At 43.3% G+C, this 22837-nt stretch overlaps 1 protein-coding gene across 1 annotated transcript; it reads left to right on the top strand.

Annotated features, from left to right (window-relative positions):
* Positions 1-697: 697 nt before the first annotated feature.
* On the top strand, positions 698-12246 carry Glrx (glutaredoxin). The gene is made up of 3 exons (XM_021180442.3): positions 698-977; positions 9420-9548; positions 11346-12246. Exons 1-2 carry the CDS (start codon positions 771-773, stop codon positions 9534-9536), a joined length of 324 nt encoding a protein of 107 aa, XP_021036101.1. The 5' UTR covers positions 698-770; the 3' UTR covers positions 9537-9548; positions 11346-12246.
* Positions 12247-22837: the final 10591 nt, after the last annotated feature.

Raw genomic sequence — 22837 nt, 5'->3', positions numbered from 1 at the left:
TTCTTACTGAGCTGCTATTCAAAGGTCACCAGCCCTAAGGCTTTTGGAGTAAGAGAGGCCCTATTAAAAAGCTTAGCTTCACAGGTAGGCCCCGTGGCAAAGTTCAATCACAAATCTAAGCCACTGAAAAGGGCTCATTGTTCACCATGACCTCAGAGCATGGCACCCCACTTTTCAAAGACAGAGAGAAAGTACAGACAAGCACATTTTTACATGCCAAGAACCAAGTCCACTAATCACACAAGTACCCACGTTACAGGACAAAGAAAGCATGCTGGTGCCACAGGCCCAATCACTATGCAGTCCCCACTTCCTATGAATAGCCAAAGCTTCCCTGAATGGCTGTGTTTTTATTTTTCAAAACAACCGTGTTTCCAAAAGGAGAGGGGGGGGGGGGGAGAGAAAGAGAGAGAGAGAATTTGTTCTAAGAGGACCTGGGGCCTCCTACCCAGAAATTGGTCTGTGCTGTCTCTGCTACCCTAGAGGGTGACTTACTTAGTTCTGATCTTGGGGAGGACACAAGACAGCTTGGCCTACACACTATTATAGTTTAAACAGCCAGTGTGCAATGGTAGGCCTAGGAAGTAGTGACTCATACCAAAATGAACTGACTTTGGGGCTGGCCCTTTAAAACTGAAGCATCCTACTTGGTAACTCCTCCTCCAAGGAGGTTCCTTATTAAAAGAGAGCTGCTGGCTAAGCGCCGCTGCATTACCGGACCATTACTTTCAACTGCACGTTTCTCCCTGGAGAAGCTGCAGCCTGTCAGCATGGCTCAGGAGTTTGTGAACTGCAAGATCCAGTCTGGGAAGGTGGTCGTGTTCATCAAGCCCACCTGCCCCTACTGCAGAAAGACCCAAGAAATCCTCAATCAACTGCCTTTCAAACAAGGTCTTCTGGAGTTTGTGGACATCACAGCCACTAACAACACCAGTGCGATTCAAGATTATTTACAACAGCTCACCGGAGCGAGAACAGTGAGTGTGTTTAAATGCTAAGGAAGCCCTGGGGTGTTGCTGTTTCCTTTCCAGACCTTTGTAAGACAGCTAGCTGTGCCTTTTCTAGGATGCCGTTGCCTGGGCTCTGTCCTTCAAAGCAGCCAGAGGACTTTGCAGGGTATGGGGGAGGGACTCAAGGGAAGACACTGCTCAAATGAGTGGGCAGCAGGACTGCCTGGGAGGACCAGAAGGCAGAATGCTGGTTGGTGTGTGGACAGTGGGCCTGACAGCTGGGCTGGCGTCAGTTAAGTGTGTGTCTGAAGGCTTTGTTTTAAGCACTGTTTTGAACTGGCAATGTTCTTCTGGCAAGGCAGGAGGCAGCTTCGAGGCTGGATGTGATCTCTAGCTTTTATGTTATGGATGGGGGCCATAGGCACTCTCTTCCCCCTGTTAGCATGTATCTCAGTGGGGTCTGCGGCCCTTCCTTTTCTTTGCACTAGGCTTTCTTTCTTTATCACCTAGTTTGTTCATTCTTACCTAGCCCCACCCACTAGAAAAGTAAATCCTGGACTCCATTTTTGCCTGTGCTGCCTTAATTATAGGATATTTTCAGGTCTGGTTATCATGATAACTTACTGTATGATCTGATGGATTCTTGCCTTGGAGATCCATCCTCAGTGACCCAGGCTGCAAGATTAGAGGGAGCACTTCAAAATCCTGTTCCACAAATCCATATGCAGCTCTCTAAGAACACCTCCTTCCTCAGAAAAGGCTTTCTTTGTGCCTGGGCTTGCTGCTGGAATGCCCAGCCCATCAGACTCCAGTGCTGGAAAGTGAGCTTGTTGTACTGTTGACTGGAGTGTTGGGGACAAAGCTGAGGCAGCCCCAACAAGCCAAGAACCTTGGCCACCTGCCTCCAATACCAACTCAAGTGACACGTGACAGTGAAAAGCAGAGAAAAGAAATTTACTCAGTGAGGCTTCATTGGGAAGCTGAAAAAATACAGATGTCCATGGATGCCCAAGTCCATGAAATGTATGGTGTGTGTGTTTGTGTACCCTTGTTTACACAGCAGCCCAGTGGTTAACGTTGGATGACTTATTTAATCACTCTCAGCCTTACTTTGGTGAGACACCGTCCTTCACTGAATCTGGAGTTCACAGGCTAGGCTGGACTGGACTGGCTAGCAGCCAGAACACCCCTGGAATCTTCCTATCTAGATCTCCCCAGCATTGTGATTTGCACCCAGCTTTTTTCTGTGGATTCTGGGGGATCAAACTAAGGTCCGTCACTCTCGTGCATAAGCACTAGCTGCTGAAAAGTTACTGATGAGTTACTAGCTGATAAGTTACTATCTCCCTTCTTAACAAGAATCTCCTGTCATCTTCTTAAATGGAAAGCCCGGGGTTTGCAGGCCAGGTCCAGGTGAAAGCCCCAGACCCAGCCCTCCCCCACTATCCCTGACTCAACCTTAGTCTCAGGTCCAGTTGCTTCTCCAGGGGTCAGAACTGTGTGAAATTCTCTTCCTGTGAGGTGGGCTTCTCCACTGACTAGCACCAGGACTTCAACCCAGCTCCGGCTTGGGGTGGGGGTGGGGGTTTGAGGCTCTTTGTTTTTACACAGTCTGATAACTAAAGGGAGAGGTATGGGTGGTCTTTTTAGAGTATCCCCTTTCCTGAGAGAGCAGTCCCACAAGCTCACTTCTTTTCAGGAGCACATTGCAGGGCAGTGTTGGAAGAAACACATTTTCTACTTGAGCTTTAGTGCGACTTAAATGGTTTTCTCTGGGATCTTAGTGTAAAGCATTGGGAATTATTTCATTCAAAAATCTGCATGGTAGTGCCAACCATAAGTGTGTATTTTACAGCTATAGGACGAGATCTTGGAGCAGGGACACAGCAGAGTGGACAGGGAAGAGAGGTGTATAGACCCTCCAGGCCCTGCTCCAGCTCCCACCAGACATCCTCCTGTAGAGTGGGATTGCCTGGGAGAACTTCAGACAATCCCATGCTCAGGTCAAATTCCACATTAGTTGCCTCATAACAGCAGAGGTGGTGTAAGATCTGTAGATGGTCCCAGTTACAACAGAATTAAAGAAAATGCTGTTCTTAGCTGAGCAGCACGGGTTCTGGAGAAAAGAAAAACAAAACAAAGCCAACAAACCAACAAACAAAAACCAAAATTTCTTCATTTAACAAATGTTTGCATTGATTTGTAAAGCAACACTATTTTTGCAGTGGCCTTTCAACTTTAAAAGTATAAAAGGTGTGTGTGTGTGTGTCTGTGTGTTTACACGTACCTGAGGCTGACCTCAGGATGTTTCTCAGTCATTCTCCACCTTAGCTGTTTTGAGGAGGGGTCTCTCAGTGAACCTGTACTCTTGCCATTTTGGTTAGAAGGTAGCCAGTGAGCTCCTGTGCCATGCATGACTGTTTACATGGTCGTTGAAGATCGGTACTCCTGCTGTATCCTGAGCCATATCCCTGATCCTGTATACATTCTCCCTATCCCCAGCAGGTTCTTGAGTCCAAATCTAAATACATCTCTTTTGAGGGAAGCACAAATGTTTCCAACTCACTGCTTCTGGTGCTGAATAAGGTTGTGTTTACATTTTAAGAATGAGAATTTGAGAGTAGTTGGCTGTTTCACTTGTTCTGTGTGACCCATGGGCTCTGGTATACAGTAGGAACTCAGCAGGACCTGATGACAGAAACAGTCCTTAGTCTATCAGTCTACCTCCTGTGGCTCCCTCCAATGTTTTTCATCTGTTATTTCTCCAAAGCTCCGCTGTTCCTGACGGGCTTCTGATAGAACTTTGGATGCTTCTTATAGAGCAAATGTTTTCGTAGCAAAGTGTCTCCATTTTGTCTACAGAGGCTTACCTTTTCCTTCACATTCATAGGATGACTTTTCTGGATACAACAGATACTTTTCAGCATCTATAATGTACCAGACCCATTTCTGCATAGTGGAAATACAGTCATGAAAATTTCCTATATTTTGAAAAATATGCACTTTGGGGGGAAGACAAATGATTTGATAGTATATCTGGGAGGCAGCAGTGATCTGTTTACGAATAAAATTAACTATGGGAGGGGAGGCAGGGTGGAGGCAGCAAGTGACTGTTTTAAGTGGAACCAATGGGTCCTCACCAAGATGAAGAAAAAGAAGACCAAAAATAAGGGCTAGCATATGGTGGACTAGTGTGTCATGGACCAAACAGGAGGCTGGCATGTCAGGCCCACAGTGGGTTAGAGTAGGAAGAGTTAGACCTGAGGTATACTGGCTACTACCTTAGGAAGGCCTCTAATCTCTCTAATAAACCACTTTGTGTTTAGAGGGAGCAAGGCTGCTGCTGGACTTTTAGCTTTGGAATGACCTGATTTGACCCTTGGAAGGGCCATTCTGGTCACTGTAGTCATTGGTGCAAAAGCTGCTCCCGCCTCAAGTAAGATGAGTTAGTCTAGAGTCAAGTGAGAGAACGTTGCCTGAGCACAGCGCTGGGTTACTTCAATGTCCATATTCCAACATCAAAGCAGTTTGATTAATTTTTTTTCATATTTTTTTTAATTTTTAATATTTTTATTACATATTTTCCTCAGTTACATTTCCAATGCTATCCCAAAAGTCCCCCATAGCTCCCCCCACTTCCCTACCCACCCATTCCCATTCTTTTGGCCCTGGCATTCCCCTATATTGGGGCATATAAAGTTTGCAAGTCCAATGGGCCTCTCTTTCCATTGATGGCCGACTAGGCCATCTTTTGATACATATGCAGCTAGAGACAAGAGCTCCGGGGTTCTGGTTAGTACATCATGTTGTTCCAACATAGGGTTGCAGATCCCTTTAGCTCCTTGGGTACTTTCTCTAGCTTCTCCATTGGGAGCCCTGTGATACATCCAATAGCTGACTGTGAGCATCCACTCCTGTGTTTGCTAGGCCCCGGCATCGTCTCACAAGAGACAGCTATATTTGGGTCCTTTCAGCAAAATCTTGCTAGTGTATGCAATGGTGTCAGCGTTTAGAAGCTGATTATGGGATGGATCCCTGGATACAGCAGTCTCTAAATGGTCCATCCTTTCATCACAGCTACGAACTTTGTCTCTGTAACTCCTTCCCTGGGTGTTTTGTTCCCAATTCTAAGAAGGGGCACAGTGTCCACACTTTGGTCTTCATTCTTCTTGAGTTTCATGCGTTTAGCAAATTGTATCTTATAAATAACCCCATTAAAAAATGGGGCTCAGAACTGAACAAAGAATTCTCACCTGAGGAATACCGAATGGCAGAGAAGCACCTGAAAAAATGTTCAACATCCTTAATCATCAGGGAAATGCAAATCAAAACAACCCTGAGATTCCACCTCACACCAGTCAGAATGGCTAAGATCAAAAATTCAGGTGACAGCAGATGCTGGCGAGGATGTGGAGAAAGAGGAACACTCCTCCATTGTTGGTGGGATTGCAAGCTTGTACAACCACTCTGGAAATCAGTCTGGCGGTTCCTCAGAAAATTGGACATAGTACTACCGGAGGATCCAGCAATACCTCTCCTGGGCATATATCCAGAAGATGTCCCAACCGGTAAAAAGGACACATGCTCCACTATGTTCATAGCAGCCCTATTTATAATAGCCAGAAGCTGGAAAGAACCCAGATGTCCCTCAACAGAGGAATGGATACAGAAATTATGGTACATTTACACAATGGAGTACTACTCAGCTATTAAAAAGAATGAATTTATGAAATTCCTAGCCAAATGGATGGACCTGGAGGGCATCATCTTGAGTGAAGTAACACAATCACAAAAGAACTCACACAATATGTATTCACTGATAAGTGGATATTAGCCCAAAACTTAGGATACCCAAGATATAAGATACAATTTGCTAAACGCATGAAACTCAAGAAGAATGAAGACCAAAGAGTGGACACTGTGCCCCTTCTTAGAATTGGGAACAAAACACCCAGGGAAGGAGTTACAGATTAATTTTTATAGTAGCAAAATAAAGAGATCCAGATAAAGCCATTTTTAAAAACCTTGGAAGGAACATCATGGAAGGAAAGAAATAGGTTATAGCTGAGTCCATGGACCTCAGGTGTTGTGTGATAGCTTTGTTACCCCTTTGACTGGTAGCAGTTAGGCTTTGTTAAGTTAGTATGTTCCAAAGGTATTTATCCATTCCTTGGGTCTGACACTGAGGTGGGCAAAGTAGGTTAAAGGTCATCCAAGATAAATTGTGGAGTTGCCCCTCAAACTGCCGCAGTCCACGGGCTTCATGGTCACTGACGCTCTAATCCGGTCCTCTGCCTCTGTACATACAGCTGCTTTCCAAGAATTTTTTTTTTCTGCAGGAACAAGATTGCAGGAGGGACTAAACTGAGAGACATTCTGGGGCCACACAGAATCCAAGTGCAGTCAGTGGTTTGTGGTAGAAGACGAGGAAACTGTTGAAGTGGCTTTGTGTAGCTGCATCTGAGGAGCCCACTGGCTCAAACCCTACCCAACAGTGGTCAGAAGGGGCGATGTAGGTGCTGGGAAGATGACTCAGCGGATACGGCGTTTACCTCACAGGCATAAACAGAAAGAGAAGGAAGTTGTGCACAGGTGACAGCCTGCTTGTAATCCCAGCACAGGTGGAGCAGGAGACCCTGCTTCAATTTAAAAAAAAAAAAAAGGTAATCAAGAAAGACACTCAAAGTCTCAAAGTCAACCTTTGGCCTCCACACAAAGAGGAAGAAAACCCTAGAGAACAGAGGATGCTGGGAAAACTTGCTCCAGGAGCTCAGACCAGCGTTACCAAGCTTAGTTTAGAGTGAAGATTCTTCCTCTCCTCCGCAGTAGCTGACTTGGCTTCCTCCCAGAAAAGAGGGTGGGCCAGAGATTTGAGTGACAGGTGTTTCCTCCTCTTCCTCAGCCTGATTGAAGGCAGCTTTGCTGATTCCCAAATTGTAGCGGGGATGAGACACCAAAGTTCTTTCAGGCTTTCAGGCAACCTAGCTTCTTGCCAGACTTGTACAAAAATCTCCATTCTGGGGAACAGTCAGATACTGTTTCAGGGCTTGTCTCGGGGTTGGGTACGGAGGGTCCCAGCCCTCTGTTACCCTGGGAGAAATCAAGAGCTGTTCTGTGTAGACCAGTGGTTGAAGGTGAGCAGCACCTGGGAAATGTTTAGAAACTCAAGTTCTCAGACTTTAGTTCATTTCTTCTGAATCTGAGAGAAGTCTGTGTCTTATTTAACCCGACCTTCTAGAATTCTGACTCACAGTCAATGGGGGAACCAGGAGATGACCCTTGGTTTTCAGGGCATTATTGCCACTGGCATTAGCTAAGACCTTCAGTGGATCAATTTTACCTCATAATTTTACCTTCAGTGGGTCAATTTTACTTCATAGCCTGTTTTTGATATCAGCACAGGATAGGCAGGGCACCCTGTCTGTTTTTTGTTTTTGAAGAGTGATCGAGAAAGACACTCAGTATCAACCTTTGACTTCCACAGACACAAATGGAGAGGTGGAAAGCTGTAGGAATAGCGAAGACTGCTGGAGTCTTTTTGAAAATAGTCATTCAAGGATAAATACATGGTTTCCTTGTTTAAAGCGTAGAAGGATTTTATTAATTTTATTTAGCAAGCCCTTACCTTCAACAGGACTATTAGGTCCCTGCTGTTACTGGGATAACTGCCCCCAAAATGCAGAACAAAGGAACAGAAACTTCTGAGGAACCAGAAACCGAAAAGCTCTTCAAACATGGGGCCTCCTTCCCTCAGAAACAATACCCAATGTTCCATGGAAATTTGGGACTTCTTGCCTCATGTTTGTGCATTTTTCTCCTTGTAGCTAATGGAAGCAATATTGTGTTACTTTCCTTTACAAAATCTCTGACAGTCACATACAGCCACATAGAGCCACCCCCTGCAGGGACTGATGAGACTTACCAGGCTGACTTACCTGAAAAGGAGTCTGGGATTTTTTTTTTTTTTCCTCAGGCAAAGGAAGCAGCTTAACTAATTTGGATTGTGGCACAGGATGTTGCTTTAGTTATCAGCTTTCTATATTTTAAAGCCCAAGGGAGACCTAGACTCCCTTCTCTCTCTAGATAAAATGCTACTAGAATTTATCCACAGTATTTTAACCTCTTTTCTCATCCTTCCTATATTTTAAATAACTCACTTAGATGGTCTATACATTCTGAGGAAAATAGGGTGCTCTGAAAACGATTCTCACCCCGTCTGCCCTTCCCCTCCCTGTGTTAGAGGACCTGTCACTTCCTGATCATGCACAGGCCTTAGAAGAGGCCTTTCTTCATGGCCTCTCAGCCTCTATGGGACAGCCCTGGTTTGGAAATTACTTGGCCACAGTAAGGGCACTTCTTCCTTCCTAGGGAGTCTGAAGTCCTCTTCAACTGTGACAAGACAGACAGACAAGTGTCTGAACAGAGCTCTGTGGAGTGGCAGTGACTGAGAGGAATCCATTCTACAAGTACAGTGACAGTATGGCCAGAAAGCCAGAACAGACCAATATGCTTGGACCCAGAGATTCAACATTTAGGTATTTTACCAAGGTTAAGGAACTAAAGCAGACTCAAAAGATCATAGTACTGTCTTCTAATTGAGGAAAGCTAACCTGTATTTTAATAGCAGATGATGCAATGTTTTATAAGCCTGGACCTCCCTTCCAGCTGCACTAAAAGAGAAGCATGCTCCTGATGGCCCAGGTTCAGTATAAGGTCTCTTCTTGGTCTGGCTCCAAGAGCAGGGAATCTGAAGCGCAGCCTAGTGGTCTCAGTACACCAATAAGAATTTGCTCCTGCAGGGTGGTGGTGGCGCATGCCTTTAATCCCAGCACTTGGGAGGCAGAGGCAGGCGGATTTCTGAGTTGGAGGCCAGCCTGGTCTACAAAGTGAGTGCCAGGACAGCCATGGCTATACAGAGAAACCCTGTCTCAAAAAAAAGAAAAACAAAACAAAACAACAACAACAAAAAAGAATTTGCTCCTGATGTGTGTTTGTAAAGTGAAAAAAAAAAAAAATGTAAACTCACTCAATCTGATAAACATGTTTCTTTACCTTTTTCCCACCTGGGGCTGAGGATTTAATGCATGTTCAGTAGCTGTGTCCCTGAGCTACAACCAGGCTTCAACAACATTTTTTAAAAAGACTTATTTATTTTATGTACATAAGTACACTATCGATACCTTCAGACGAACCAGAAGAGAGAATTGGATCCCACTGCAGATGGTGGTGAGCCACCCTGTGGTTGATGGGGATGGAACTCAGAACCTCTGGAAGAACAGTCAGTGCTCTTAACAACTGAGCTATCTCTCTAGCCACTCAACATTTTTAAATGACTATTTCTACGCTTAGACCATTGTTCTTAAAAAAAAAAAAAGTCTTCAGGAGAAAACTGTAAAGCAATTTGTAAAGCTTAGCATGGGGGACTAGTCACAAGGCTCCTTACCCATCCTGACTTGTCTGTTTCTGCAGGTTCCTCGGGTCTTCATAGGTAAAGACTGCATAGGCGGATGCAGTGATCTAATCTCCATGCAGCAGACTGGGGAGCTGATGTCTCGGCTGAAGCAGATTGGAGCTCTGCAGTTATAAAAGGGGTGGCAGGTGAGGCTGGGTCATGGCACTGAGGGACAGTGGCTGTCTGCTGCCATTTTCCACTATGCTGTAGGAGGACATTGTGGGTTGGGGTGATTTGAGGAACTGAGATGACACTTATTAATGGATTTTACGTTTTACAGAGGGGTGAACTATAGCAATGAGAGGACTCCTTTCCGTGTGCCTTGATGTATTGCACTACACATAGTTCTAGACCTAAATACACAAAAAGATAACGTGGCACAGTCCATAGAAGTAGACAAACCACAAACGAGTAAATAAATCCAGGAGCAAGTACTCTAATGTGATGGGATGTGCCAGAGAGGGGAGTGAGGTGTTGGATGTTGCCTAAGGATGACAGAAGAGGATCTCTCACAACAGGGGCTGGCTGACACAAACCCAGCTAGGTAAGGATGGAAATTTGGGAAGTATTGAATGCACTTCCAAAGGAATAAACAGAAAGCAAGACTATAAGGAGCCAGTGATGTGGAGAGAATCAGGGGTCTCCTCAGGGTTCTTAGCCTTACAGATAAAAGAACTTAAGAATGGACTCAAAAGGACAATTCTACTAGAATTCAAAAGAAAAGCCTCAGGGCGAGCCTGTTGTAAATCTTGACAGTTGCCCAGAAGAGGAATACAGACATAGAAGAAAGGAAAAGACATGTACTTTGAGCTAAGCCAACATGAAAGTCGGGAAAGGAAATGTTAGAGGAATTAGACTGTGAGGGAAAGCTTGCTTAGAACGGACAGAAGAAAAGAAAAAGCTGAGCTTTTCTGAGTAATTCAGAAAATCAGGCAGGCCTATAGAGTTGCATGTCTGTAAGACATCAGGAGTAGGGTAGGAAAAGATCATCTCATTAAAGGAAGATTATTCCCATCTCCTTAGCATGGCTTGAGGTATGCCTGCCTTCCTGAAGGGTGGTCCTTTGGCCAGGTGATTGGTAGGCCCAATTGGATCAACTCTTAAACCAGGATACAATGGCATGTTTTCACTGAGAGATAGACTCCACTTTTCTTTTAGGAGACAAAAGCTTTCCCTTAATGGACCTTCAGCTTTACACTAACACCAGGATTCCTTAAATTCTGATGAGCAACTTCTCTGTCCTCATCCCATAGAGCTAGCAAGCTTCCAAGCACTCAGTACACAGAAAGACTCAGGTGTTTTCTTTTATGGAAAAAGAAAGTGATGATGGTTTAACATAAAAGTTCTTTGAGAGGCTGCAAGGCTCATATATTAACAATGTATTCTTCTGGCAACTTCGTTACTCAGTATAGACACAGGCTAGTGAGGCCTAAATGTATACAGTGGAGTCTCCAGACCTCAGATAGTCCATGTCCACCTTTGGATCCCTGTTTTCAACATCACAGCTGGTGAGCACTGTGTCTATTGTTAACTTGTGGGCTCTTGCTGAGTTCTAAATCACTAAATACAGCTAGGGGTACCCAGTGGCTTCTATTCTAAACCATGCTTAGCAGTTCATGCTGAGATGAAGAATGAAACAGAAAGAAAATGTCATTTCCCCAGCTCCCCCTGCTGTGAGCTAGCATCTTCCTGGCCTGGCCAAAGCCTGCTAGCATCATTCTTTCCCCTCACTGTTCCACTTTGTCCTTGTTTTCCCTAGCAGCTCCACAATCACCTGTGACAAATGCATCTAAATGACGAGAGAGAGAGAGAGAGAGAGAGAGAGAGAGAGAGAGAGAGAGAGAGAGAGAGAGAGAGAGAGAGAGAGAGAGAGAAGTTCTGGTGGTGGAAAAGGAGGGGGAGCTAATTTTTGCTGTAAAATCTAGTTCTTTCTCTCTTGCCAGGCAGAGACCACGATGACACAGCTGTCTAACCATGCTGATGGCCAGTGCCCCTGAGAGTTGACGTGCATTGCAGAGGATGTCAGTATTTCCTGGTGACTGGGATTTTCAACAAAGCGGCCTTTATTCTTCTTTTCCTCAGTGCTAAAAACTGTTGCAATTTGCCCCTAACCATGGGGCCCAAGAAGCTTAACAGACCACACTGGTTTGATTATCCATTCTTCATGTGCCAACATGTCTCTACCTCTAAGTCCATGTGTTCCAAATCCAGTTGATCTAAATCTCCAGTGAATCTGTTGCTGGTTTTCTGCTACTGTTCGTCAGCTGAAGTCATTTTGCAGAAGTCCACTTTCTAAAGAATTATTGAATCAATAGATATGAAAATTTTGTTTACTGAGTCATGCATAGGCTCCTCTCTCCCTCATGCATGCACCCTTCCCACTTTTGCATTCACTGCCCTTACTTAGCCAGTGTTCTCAACCTTATCTGTTCCTACAACCCACAGACGTCCACACTGTGTGAGGATGCTGTTTGAAAAATCAGATGAACTTTAGCATAGTTTGTCCTCACGGAGGCCACGTTAACTTAGGTGGCAGAACAGGTGGTGCATTCAGCTCCGTCTGTAAAGGTGATTAATTGTCCAGAAAATCCCAAGCAGCTGTGTGTTGATCCGAGTTAGAGTACCAGAAAAATCAAATCTGAAATACAAAATTGCAAAATTCTCCTTCCAGGAATTTGAAAGACATTGTTTCTGAAACATTGTCCTAAACAGTTTCTTCCATCCAAACTTTGACATTTTGCTTTGATGTCTTGCTATGATGTTTAATTCTCATGGAACTGTAGGTCACTTCTCTGGTCTCCGGTGAGAAGGATTCATTACTAATAAAGATGTATCTATAGATGACTAGTGACTTTTGTCCGGTTCTGTGCTGTGCTCTCAAGGCAATACGGGACAGTAGTCTTGGGGCTTTTGGGCAGTCAATGCAGGGTAAAGACACTTGCCCCTCAGCTTTCCAATCTGAGTTCAATCCCTGGGGCCCATGTAGTGTATGTAAGGTGAGAACCAATACATGCATATGTACACACATATAAACAACTGTTATTTTTTTAAAAAAGATATGTTTTGAAATTATATGTAATTATGTGTTTCTGTGTGTGGCTATATGCATGTTAGTACAGCTCTCTTGTAGGCCAGAGGAGTCAAGACTTCCCAGAGCTGGAAATATAGGCAGATATTAGCTGTCGGACAAGGGTGCTGGGAACTGAAACTGGGTCCTCGGTAGGCACTCGTAACATGGAGCATTTCTCTAGCCCGTGGCCTTTTAATTGTTTTTTTTATTGAAAATGAATTCAATATATGCCACCTTTGGCTGGCCAGATGTTTAGGATCTGGTGATTACTGCCATTCATACCTAGACCTGGTGGCCTCCTACGTTTGGCTCTTCCCCTGCTAGTTGTCAGGATCCATACTGGGGACCAGCAATTCCTGGGGAGGCAGAAGCAAAAGACTACACGGAAACCTGTAGCCCAGAAAAAAGTGATGCGATCTCCCAGTCAAGGCAGACTTCACAAAACCAAGGGGCACTTGGTTCTCCTCCTCACTTGAGGACATAAAGTGGCCAACAGGCTATACTGTACTTTGGAAGACACACCCATGTGCCATCTCCTGTGTGAAGATATAGCCCCATACTTGGCAGACTGTCACCCTAGCCAAAGCAATCCTCTTTCTCTCTTGCCTATAGAAACAGAGAGGAAAAGACACACAGGGCTTCCTTACGCCATTTCATCTGTGAGAAGCAGGAATCTGAGAGCTGGTAAATAGCCCCATTTTTTAGCACCACCTTAGTATGGGGACCCTTCCTATGATTTTCTTGGTCAGAGGAAACTAAGTTCCTGTGAGATGCAGAACCGTAGGGAAAGGGGGGGAGGGGTCCTCAGAGATATTAAAGGGGTTGCAAGATACATACTAACTTTTCTTCCCACAGTTTATGCACCAAGAGGATCTACATAGTCTTTTACCTCATTTTTAAAAAACTACTTTATTAAAAGTGAGTAATTGCTTTACCTGATCACACTTCTTCCTGTCTGGTACAGCATTAACAGCAGAGAATGAAACAAATCCACTTAAAGATTCATGACCTCCTGCACACAATTAGCAATTCAAAATCTTTAGTTCCACAAGGTCTCCCAGTGTGCCTGGAGGCTGCTGACATCACTCTTAGCTTAGATGGACCCAGTAGCACAGCCAGTACCTGCAGAGATGGGCATGCCCTCCGTCTTTTTTGTTTGTGTGGGAAGCCACATATGCCATTACAAGGTGGCGCTGGCTACCGCTGGCCACCACCCATAAGTTTGGGTAAACAACCAATGTGTACATATACAGTAGATTTTTTTTCGGAGTCACTGCCTGGCCCGGGCATGTAAATGAGATTCTGTGAGGTACTGAGAGCATAACCAATCAGGTGTAGATATGTAAATGAGGTATGTTAATGAGGTTCTGTGAGTTACTGAGAGCATAACCAATCGGATGTAGACATGTAAATGAGGTAGTGAATGCATAACCAATCAGGTGTAGACACACCTCTCCTAGGCCTATATAAGCAGCACCAGTTCTGGGCTCAGGATCTTTTTGCCTCTGCAATCAAGCTCTCCCAATAAATGTGTGTGGAAGGATCCTATTGTGGCGTTGTTCTTGCTGTCGAGTTGGGCGCTCAGTGTTTGTTTGTTTGTTTTGAAGAGTTGATTTATTTAGTTACTTTTCTCATTGTTATGTCAAAATAACTGGAAGATGCAACTTAAAGAAGTGTTTGTTTCAGCTCATAGTTTGAGGCTACAGTCAGTCTGTCATGGTGGGAAAGCATGGCAGCGATGTGAGGTGATTGGTCACATAGCATACATATATAGTGAGGAGACATGAATTCTGGTCCTTAGCTAGGTCCATCTTTCCCCATTTTTATTTTACCTAGGACCCCAATCATAAGATGGTGACATCCACATTGAGAATGGCTCTTCCCACTTACCTTAAACCTCTCCTGAAACATCCTCACAGAAATACCCAGAGATTAGTCACTTAGTGATTCTAAATCCAGTCAACTTGTCAATAAAGATGGAGTGTTGCAGGGAACAGCCCAGGTCCTAACTGTAGTACTCCGGACTCTGCCTAACTCTCCATTCTTTTTTTTAAGTGGAGGTATTATTTCTTTTTAATCTGTATACTAAATTTTAATTTTTTAAAAAAATAAAAACACTTGTATGAATTTGAGGAAACCAGTATCAGGGGAGTTGGAGCTGGTGAGTGCCTGGAGACTCTTGTGACTTTCGAGGCTGTAGCTTTCTCATTGTCCCTCGCAATGGGACATCCAATGCTGTAGCTTTCCCACAAGTCTCTTGCAAATCTAGTCATCTTTTTCTTTTTACCTTTTCATTGGCATTAAAGAAAGAGAAGGAATTGGAAGTTTGCTGCTCATCTTGTGACCATGCTCACAGCGTTCTGACCAGGATTGCCTTGGTTCCTGGGTAGGCTCTGCCTTTCATCTTGTTGTCAAGGTGGGCCTGAGTATGTCCAGCGGGAGACAGAGACTAGCTGGGGCTTCCCTGTTGGTATGAAACTCACTTGCTAGTATAGAGCATGGGTTGACAGACTGCGGTCGGCTTGGAGCCAGATGTCATAGCCTAGACTGATAAGGTGCTTGAGAAGGGAGGGAGACACCAGGTATCTCTCTGGAGGAGTTTGGTCTTGGCTTTCCTGGAGACTTCTACAGTGCAGGTATGTCTAAAACAATTGATCTCAACCCCCCTTGGGGTCACATATCAAATACCTTGCATATCAAATATTTTGCATTGTGATTCCTAATAGTAGACAATAACAGTTAGGAAGTGTAGCATGTAGTTTTAAAAAAATGAACTCAAGCTAATTCTAGCTATATGCCGACATCTGTGGTCTCTGTTCCTAGCCTGGTGCATAGCCCAAGAGGAAGACTGCTTGTTTCTCCTAGCCAATGCCTTTCCCACAAACACCAGCTCTGCCTCTCCAGAGCTCTGAGAGCTAAATAAATACACACACACACACACACACACATGAATTGTTACAAATTGTCCAAATAAGTGCAAAATTAAATAAAAATTTTAAATATTGAGAATTAATATATGCACTTTGAAAATGTTTATGTTCTTTCTTCTCTTCAATAAAATCTAACCTAGAGATTGTAGGCAATTTCCAACAGATAAATTAACTATGAAAATACAATAGCAAATTAAGTTAGTTGGTGTATGTATGTACCATCAAAATTACTTTGAATGTACACCAAAATAGTATTATTTGGTTCTATGTTAAAGAATATGTTTATGGAAAATATATAGTACTTAAAAAATTAAACCAATGTCAATGGATTGGATAAGTCATTGTGCTTTTTTTATTTTCTTGAGCGATATGCGTGAACATCATCTCTGCTTGCTTCAACCTTGCCATGGATATTCCTGTCTTCTTGACCTCTTTTTTTTTTTTTTTTGATGTAAAACACGAGGTAGTTTAATGGCGGAGCTCCGGGTCAAAACGTTTCTCACTCAGGAGACAGTGGATTCGACCTCTTCTTGACCTCTTTTGTCACATCACTAGGTTATAGTCTTTGCCATCCTGGCCCTGTAGAAAGACATTGACTTTCTCCATGATCTGTCCATTGCTGAGAGTGGGGTGTTGAAGTGTCCCACTATTGTTGTGTAAGGTGGAATGTGGGCTTTGAGCTTTAGTAAACTCTCTTTTATGAATGTGGGTGCCCTTGCATTTGGAGCACAGACATTCAGAATTCAGAGTTCTTCTTGGAAGATTTTACTTTTGATGAGTATGAAGTATTTTTACTTATCCTTTTTGATGACTTCTGGTTGAAAGTTGACTTTATTCAATATTAGAATGACTATTCCAGCTTGTTTCTTGGGATCATTTGCTTAGAAAATTGTTTTCCAGTCCTTTACTCTGAGGTAGTGTCTGTCTTTGATACTGAGGTGCATTTCCTGTATACAGCAAAATGCTGGGTCCTGCTTATATATCCAGTCTGTTAGTCTATGCCTTTCTATTGGGAAATTGAGTCCATTGACATTAAGAGATATTAAGGAATAGTGATTGTTGCTTCCTGTTATTTTTGATGTTATTTTTATGTTTGTGTGGCTATCTTCTTTTGGGCTTGTTGAAAGAAGACTACTTTCTTGCTTTTTCTAGGGTGTAGTTTCCCTCCTTGTGTTGGTGTTTTCCATTTATTATCCTTTGTAGAACTGGATTTGTGGAAAAATATTGTGTAAATTTGGTTTTGTCATGGAATATTTTGGTTTCTCCATCTATGGTAATTGAGAGTTTTGCTGGGTATCGTAGCCTGGGCTGGCATTTGTGTTCTTTTAGGGTCTGTATGACATCTGCCCAGGAACGTCTAGCTTTCATAGCCTCTGGTGAGAAGTCTGGAGTAATTCTAATAGGCCTGCCTTTATATGTTACTTGACCTTTTTCCCTTACCGGTTTGAATATTCTTTCCTTGTTTTGTGCGTTTGATGTTTTGACTATTATGTGATGGGAGGAATTTCTTTTCCGGTTCAGTGTATTTGGAGTTCTGTAGGCTTCTTTTATGTTCATGGGCATCTCTTTCTTTAGGTTAGGGAAGTTTTCTTCTATAATTTTGTTGAAGATATTTACTGGCCCTTTAAGTTGGGAATCTTCTTTCTCTTCTATACCTATTATCCTTAGGTTTGGTCTTCTCATTGTGTCCTGGATTTCCTGGATGTTTTGGGTTAGGAGCTTTTTGTATTTTGCATTTCCTTTGACTATTGTGTCAATGTTTTCTATGTTATCTTCTGCACCTGAGATTCTTTCTTCTATCTCTTGTATTCTTTTGGTGATTCTTGCATCCATGACTCCTGATCTCTTTCCTAGGTTTTCTATCTCCAGGGTTGTCTCTCTTTGTGAATTCTTTATTTTTTCTATTTCCATTTTAGATCCTAGATGGTTTTGTTCAATTCCTTCTCCTGTTTGGTTGTGTTTTCCTGTAATTCTTTAAGGGATTTTTGTATTTCTTCTTTAAGGGTTTCTATCTGTTTACCTGTGTTCTCTTGTATTTCTTTAAGGGAGTTATTTATGTCCTTTTTGAAATCCTCTATCATCATCATGAGATGTGATTTTAAATCAGAGTCTTGCCCTTCTGGTGTGCTGTGGTATCCAGAGCTCTCTGTGGTGGGAAAACTGGATTCTGATGATGCCAAGCAGTCTTGGTTTCTGTTGCTTAGGTTCTTGCCCTTGCCTCTTGTCATCTGGTTATCTCTGGTGTTAGCTGGTTTTGCTGTCTCTGACTGTGGCTTGTCTCTCTTGCAAGCCTGTGTGCCAGTACTCCTGGGAGACCAGTTCTGTCTGGGAGAATTTGGGTATGGAGAACTGTGGCACAGGGTCAGCTTCAGGGTGCAGATGGAAACCAGAAGGATCCTGTCCCCAGCTGCTCCTTAGTTCCCGTGTCCTGATGGCTCTGGGTGGGTCCCTCTTGCACCAGGAATTTGAGCAGGAGTGGTGGTCTTAACTGTGCTCACAGGTGTGTTAGCACTCCTAGGAGACCAGCTCTCTCCCGGTGGCATTTGGGTGCACCCTCCATCTTAAGATAGGAATTACTACTCTGTATCAAAGGCAGCTGATAGTGGTGGTTTATCATTCCTGCTCACAGAGACCAGTGTACGGCAAATAGGTACACAGTAAAACTACCTCTTTCTGGCATGAATGCTGATTGACTATTGGGCAGTGTTCTTTGGACATTTCAAAAAGGACATGGAGTGGCTGAAATGGGATGGCAGTGTAAGAGTCTACATTCAGTGTTACTAAACACTCAGATTCAGAGTCACCCCATCATGGCTACTCACTAAATGCCAAGCATATGCTGTGATGGCACTATTAGAAGGTGTGGCCTTGTTGGAGTAGGTGTGTCACTGTGGGTGTGGGCTTTAAGACCCTCACTCTAGATGCCTGGAAGCCAGTATTCTGCTACCAGCCTTCAGATGAAGGTGTAGAACTCTCAGCTCTGCCTGCACCATGCCTTTGTGGATGCTACCATGCTCCCACCTTGATGATAATGGACTGAACCTATGAACCTGTAAGCCAGCCCCAAATAATGTAGTCCTTATAAGACTTGCTTTGGTCATGGTGTCTGTTCACAGCAGTAAAACCCTAACGAAGACACATGCCAAGGTTTTGGTGTTTTCCTAAGGTCTCACACTATAGTCTAGCTGACCTCAAATTCAATGATATTGCTTCAGCCTAAGTGCTTAAATTAAGACAAAGCCGGTGCTGGAGAAGTGGCTCAGTGGTTAATAGCACTGCCTGCTCTTCCAGCGGTCCTGAGTTCAATTCCCAGCAACCACATGGTGGCTCACAACCATCTGTAATGGGATCCAGTGCCCTCTTCTGGTGTGTCTGAAGACAGATACACTGAACTCATAAAATAAATAAATCTTTAAAAAAAATTAAGACAAAGCCACCACACCTGTCTTCATTTTAAGTTTTAAGTAGGTCTTCGTTAGTTTGACCTCACAACAGTCCTGTAAGCTAACTATTAGTATATCATGTCCATTTTGAAGATGGGCTACATTGAGGCACAGGGAGGTTCAAAGTGTATCAATTAATAGAGCCAATCCCTAAGAGGCTCCTTGTAGCAGGCAAGCACAATTGCTCTACCAGCCACTCATCATTCCAAAGAAGTTAGTTCTGTGTTTTCTGGCCCTAGAGGACAGTTGATAGCTCTCCCTGAGCCTGCAGTGGATGGGAGTTAACATGGAGACTCACAACTGGACAATTTGTAAAAGTTAGAGACTTTGGAGCACTCAGTCTTAAGTGAGATGTCTTCATCAAACTATTCCACTTAAGGCTCAGGCATCTATGCAGAAAAGGAAACAGGAAACTTATAGGAGACAGAGGTGGTAGATGATTCCAAGGAAACAGTGTCCTCCAGATACAGCATGAATGATGCGCATGCTAATTCACAGAGAATGTGGCTGTAAATTCAGGGCCTTCCCATGTTCAAGACTGATGGGGTCCCAGCACTGAATTGGGGAGTGGACACTTAACCAAGAAACTATTTGCAATACATAACTGCTAGCAAAGAGAAATACCTCACCACCACCACCAACAACAATGGAGAGTCACTGGATCTAACAACTATACTCTAGGATAGGCCCCATGCCCAAGAGTAGTTGGCTAACACACACACACCTCCATTTTTGTTTGTTTTATAGTGTGTGGGCTTCCTGTTTCACTTTGTTTTGTTTTGACTTTTTTTTGGTCATTTTTTAAGGTTTTGTTGTTGTTGTTGTTGTTGTTTTGTTTTGTTTTGTTTTTGGCTTGTTTTGATTTTCATTTTAGGTGTTTGTTTGTTTGTTTGTTTGTTTGTTTGTTTTTCTGAGTGAGAGCAGAGAAGTAACTTGGAAAAGGGTCAGTAGGGAGGTGGAAAAGATTTGAGATGTTTTGGGAAAGAGGAAAACATGATCAAAATATATTGCATGAAAAAAATTAAGTTTTATTTTATGCTATGGTTGTTTTGCCTACATGCATGTCTGTGCACCACATATATACAATGCTTGTGGAAATCAGACCAGGGCATCAGAACATTAAGTCCCCTAGGACTTGATTTATAGATTGATATTAGCCACCCTGCCAGTGCCAGAAAATCAAATCTCAGTTCTTGAGATCAGCCAGTGCTCCTAACTGCCAGGCTATCTCTCCCATCTCCCCATTTTAAGATTTGTCAGTAATTTTATTTTATGACTATTTTGCATGTATGTACAATGTGCAGGACATGTGCAGAGGATAGCATGTTCTCTGGTACTGGAGTTATAGATGGCTGTGAGCACCCAAGTGGGTGGTGGGTACTAAACTTGGGTCCTGTGTAAGAGCAGTGAGTGCTCTGAACTGCTGAGCCATCTCTCCAGCCTAGGGATGATTTTGATGACCTTGGAGTCAGTTTTGCAAATAAAGGGAGAACATCTCCCAGTTGCATGCCTAATCTCCCTTGCCTTGCATCCAGCACCTCACTGCATGAAGGAGGTCGCTCCCTTCGGGGTTAATAGGATGACTGTGCACCGTTCTTAGGGTGGTATAGAGGCATTTTCTGAGTTGGTAGAAACACATTGGATTTAATGTCAAATCTAACTTTTTCCCACTTCTGTTATGAGAGGGGGGTCTGATAACTTCAAGGTCAGCAGAGTAATAATCTGTGTTAGACAAGAAAGGTGTTGGTCCCTTCTGGTTCAGCCAGCACCGGGGTAGCTAGGGCACCGAGTCAGCTGACACCCGCCAGCTACCCACAAGACCCGCCACGGGATCTTAAGACCTCTGGTGAGTGGAAAACAGCGTCTGCTCCAATCCAATCTCTCGGGACCTGAGACTGCATTAATTAGGGAAGCAGAAAACCCAGCCTGATCAGGGGCACAAGTCCCTTCTGGTCCACGCCAGCACAGGGGTACCTTGGGCGTGGAGTCTGCAGACACCCGTAAGGTATACACAGGACCCTCCACGGGATCTTAAGACCTCTGTGAGTGGATCACAACTTCTGCCAGGAGGCAGGTTCGAACACCAGATATCTGGGTACCTTCCCTGCAAGAGGAGAGCCTACCTGCAGAGAGTACTCTGAGCACTGAAAATCAGGAGAGAGCTACTCTCCCAGGTTTGCTGATAGAGGCTAACATAAACACCTGAGGAACAAGATCTAACCAGAGACAACTACAACAACTAACTCCAGAGATTACCAGATGGCGAAAGGCGAAAGAATCTTACTAACAGAAACCAAGACCACTCACCATCATCAGAACGCAGCATTCCCACCCCACCTAGTCCTGGACACCCCAACACACCCGAAAAACTAGACCCGGAATTTGAAAGCATATTTCATGATGATGGTAGAGGACATCAAGAAGGACTTTAATAACTCACTTAAAGAAATACAGGAGAACACTGCTAAAGAGTTACAAGTCCTTAAAGAGGAAGCACAAAAATCCCTTAAAGTATTGCAAGAAAACACGACCAAACAGGTGATGGAATTGAATAAAACCATCCAAGACCTAAAAAGGGAAGTAGACACTATAAAGAAAACCCAAAGTGATGCAACACTGGAGATAGAAAACCTAGGAAAGAAATCTGGAACTATAGATGCAAGCATCAGCAACAGAATACAAGAGATGGAAGAGAGAATCTCAGGTGCAGAAGATTCCATAGAGAACATCAGCACAACAATCTAAGAAAATACAAAATGCAAAAAGATCCTAATTCAAAACATCCAGGAAATCCAGGACACAATGAGAAGACCAAACCTACGGATAATAGGAGTAGAAATAGGAGTAGATGAGAATGAAGATTTTTAACTTAAAGGGCCAGCATATATCTTCAACAAAATTATAGAAGAAAACTTCCCAAATCTAAAGAAAGGGACGCCCATGAACATACAAGAAGCCTACAGAACTCCAAATAGACTGGACCAGAAAAGAAATTCCTCCCGACACATAATAATCAGAACAACAAATGCACTAAATAAAGATAGAATATTAAGAGCAGTAAGGGGAAAAGGTCAAGTAACATATAAAGGCAGGCCTATTAGAATTACACCAGACTTCTCACCAGAGACTATGAAAGCCAGAAGATCCTGGACAGATGTTATACAGACACTAAGAGAACACAAATGCCAGTCCATGTTACTATACCCAGCCAAATTCTCAATTACCATAGATGGAGAAACCAAAGTTTTCCAGGACAAAACCAAATTCACACATTATCTTCCCACGAATCCAGCCCTTCAAAGGATAATAACAGAAAAAAACCAATACAAGGACGGAAACCACGCCCTAGAAAAAGCAAGAAAGTAACCCCTCAACAAACCAAAAAGAAGACAGCCACAAAAACAGAATGCCAACTCTAAAAACAAAAATAATAGGAAGCAACAATTACTTTTCCTTAATGTCTCTTAATATCAATGGACTCAATTCCCCAATAAAAAGACATAGACTAACAGACTGGCTACACAAACAGGACCCAACATTCTGCTGCTTACAGGAAACCCATCTCAGGGAAAAAGACAGACACTACCTCAGAGTGAAAGGCTGAAAAACAATTTTCCAAGCAAATGGTCTGAAGAAACAAGCTGGAGTAGCCATTCTAATATCGAATAAAATTGAATTCCAACCCAAAGTTATCAAAAAAGACAAGGAGGGACACTTCATACTTATCAAAGGTAAAATCCTCCAAGAGGAACTCTCAAGTCTGAATATCTATGCTCCAACTGCAAGGGCAGCCACATTCATTAAAGAAACGTTAGTAAAGCTCAAAGCACATATTGAACCTCACACAATAATAGTGGGAGACTTCAACAAACCTCTTTCACCAATGGACAGTTCGTGGAAACAGAAACTAAAACGGGACACAGTGAAACTAACAGAAGTTATGAAACAAATGGATTTAACAGATATCTACAGAACATTTATACTAAAACAAA

This window comes from Mus caroli, unplaced genomic scaffold (assembly GCF_978045245.1).
Source record: "Mus caroli unplaced genomic scaffold, Mus_caroli_1 scaffold_15, whole genome shotgun sequence".
Classification (NCBI taxonomy): Eukaryota; Metazoa; Chordata; class Mammalia; order Rodentia; family Muridae; genus Mus; species Mus caroli.
The sequence above is the reverse complement of the archived record's forward strand: the minus strand, read 5'-3'. Positions and strand labels throughout refer to the sequence as shown.